The sequence below is a fragment of the Aplysia californica genome, unplaced genomic scaffold (genome assembly GCF_000002075.1).
Source record: "Aplysia californica isolate F4 #8 unplaced genomic scaffold, AplCal3.0 scaffold00700, whole genome shotgun sequence".
Taxonomy (NCBI): domain Eukaryota; kingdom Metazoa; phylum Mollusca; class Gastropoda; order Aplysiida; family Aplysiidae; genus Aplysia; species Aplysia californica.
This window is the reverse complement of record NW_004797970.1, coordinates 252,447-254,929: the sequence shown is the minus strand read 5'-3', so window position 1 is coordinate 254,929 and position 2,483 is coordinate 252,447. Positions and strand designations below refer to the sequence as shown.

Sequence of the window (2,483 nt, the reverse complement as noted above, 5' to 3'; positions counted from 1 at the left end):
TCCCCCCCCCCCCCCCCCCCCTTTTTTTTTTCAGGTGCTGTTTCAACTCCAGCTTGGTCTGCTTTTTATTTTTAAGTAATATGTTATATTTTTGGCTTCATGAATTTTCTTTTTTTTTACTACTACCATAACTTTGATGTCTTTGTCATCCCCACAACAGAATGACAGCAGCATGCCAGAAGAAGTGCATCCCTGCCAAGTACAAAGAACCTGATCTTTCCAAAGGAGAGTCTGTGTGCATTGATCGCTGTGTTGCCAAGTATTTAGAGGTGCATGACAGAATCGGTAAAAAACTGACTGCATTATCTCAGCAAGATGAAGCCACCATGAAGAAAATGCAACAACAAGTGCAACCCACAGGGAACTAGTGTATTAGCTGAGTGTTTTAGTGTAAACCATGTTATTGAAAGTAAGATGTTTTGTTGTCTGTGAAAAAGACTGGACCATGAGGGGATTTCCCGTACAGTGCCACTTTTTGTCTTTGAACTGACTGCTTTCATGAGAAGGTTACAGTTCTGCTGAGTGAATGAATTGCTTTGTAAGTGTAAGCTGCGGAAGAACTGCAGGATGGATTATGTGGGTATGTCCAGTGGATCTAGTTAATCATTTTACTGTTTTAATTACCAGCTCCTTGCAGAGTTTTAAGTATTGATATTTTGAGCACTCACTTTCAATTAAATTTGGATTTTCACTACAGTACACTACGTGTTCTAAGTTCATTAAATTCTCTCAATGTCTTTCATTCTCTTTCTTAAAATTAAGTAGGAAAACCAGAAAGTATGCTCCATCGGTTTCAAAATTGTTAGCCAATAATCTCAAGACTAAACCTGAAATTGTGAGTGTAAGTAAGTTGTAAAAGGGTGATCAGTAATGCCAATGCTATCAGGTGAATTCTAGATTCATCTTGTAAATAAAATTACAACAATTCCTGAAAACTTTTCATTGCAGAAAATCAAAATTTGTCGGAGTAGCATGTTCTGAAGGAAGGAGCTTGCACCTGGTGCAAATTAATTTTTCTGTTTTTCAGGATGGATTGCATCCATTGTTGTATGATTCATGAAAAAATACTTTGCAAAAGAGAAGTTTTCAAATGGTAGCCTACATGATAAATAATGTATGATTTATTTTACATTTAGTTGAATACATTATTTTGATGTTGTTATGAACGAGTTATAATAGAACAGTAGAGTGAGTCTGGGCAGTGTCAACGGAAGTTGCCAGGGAGGGATGCTTTAAAAACTAACATTGGTCGAATGGGCTGGATCTGCATGATTGAGTGGGGATTGCACACTCTCAAATGATTGCTTTGCTTCATCGAATTTTGCCTGGAATTCCGAACGTTTCAACTTACTTTAAATTTGTATTCTGTCCAAAAGAAAACGAAAGACGAACATGACCCAGCAAGGTAATGTATGAGACATGGTAGCTTACTAATTGGCTGTTGGACGAAATTTTCATCAAATAAATGCTACTCTACTTGTGACCTGGCACGGTTGATTTTTCAAGGATTGGATCAGGCTGCAGTTGATGGAAGGACCGTTTGTGAAGGAAAACCTTGCCACCTTCAATGGATCGAAAAATATATTTAATGTTTTGGAACTGGGAGGTTTTTAGTTAATTATTAAGTAGTAAGTACACATGAAACAATTGTCTCTAACTCTAACCAAAGTGTTGCAAGTCTTTTACTTTTAGTTTTCTTTTGTAATTAGATCTAGCAGGTTTTCTTTTCTGCACTGGAGGAGTTGACAATCTGATCTGTTACATGTAGTAGAAACACCTCTTTTTATTTTAAATTCGGCCAGTGCCTTCAATTGATTTTCTTTCTTTTTTTTCCTCTTTTGTTAGATAGATCAATGTAATGGGCTGTTCAAAATTTTACAGTCAGTGATTTTTGTGCACAACTCCTAATTACAATTACAATGTAATTGATGTTTTGCATCGAGTGCCTGTTGAGTTTGAACGAAAGTTGTCAGGTTTTTCTTTTTCTGAATCTGGTAATGAGTGGAGTGTGATGATGACATACTACGACGGATTTGTTATTATAATGAGTTCTTATATTTCTGTCACGCTTGTACTTGTATAATTTATAGCAAAATAAGGTATGCAGGATGTCTGTGTAATAATGTCCTATTTAATTTAAGTGGATATCTTTGTTTCAGATTTCATGTTTTTTATTTCATCCTTTTTAAATATAATAAAGAAATAAAAAGTTGAAATATAATGCCTTCTTTTAAAATTTGCATTGTAGGCCTACATTGTTTCGTTTGTGTGTTTTTTTTGGGGGGGTTTTGTCTTCTTTTTGTGTGTTTAAATTGGTAGCTCTTGCTGGGTTCTGATTATATTTCCTGTCAAACTCGTCCAGGGAGCTTGTCTTTCAGATTAGAAAATAAAAAATAACCAGAAGCCACAGAGAGCTCAGTCAGGATTATAGGCTGGACAAGAGTTTGCCAAGAGCTTGTGACCGTGTCACACGTCTCTCTGCA

At 36.0% G+C, this 2,483-nt stretch overlaps 1 protein-coding gene across 2 annotated transcripts in view; it reads left to right on the top strand.

The window, feature by feature from the left end:
• Window positions 1–2,221, top strand: part of LOC101848779 (mitochondrial import inner membrane translocase subunit Tim10-B) — a 12,254-nt gene extending 10,033 nt beyond the window's left edge. Inside the window, exon 2 of one of the 2 annotated variants that reach the window (XM_005108571.3) lies at window positions 161–2,221. In XM_005108571.3, coding sequence (XP_005108628.1) covers window positions 161–368 — 208 coding nt within the window. In that variant the 3' untranslated portion in view covers window positions 369–2,221. The remainder of the gene's footprint in view (window positions 1–160) is intronic. The other variant, XM_035972469.1, reaches the window with a different exon arrangement.
• The last annotated feature ends 262 nt before the right edge of the window (window positions 2,222–2,483 follow it).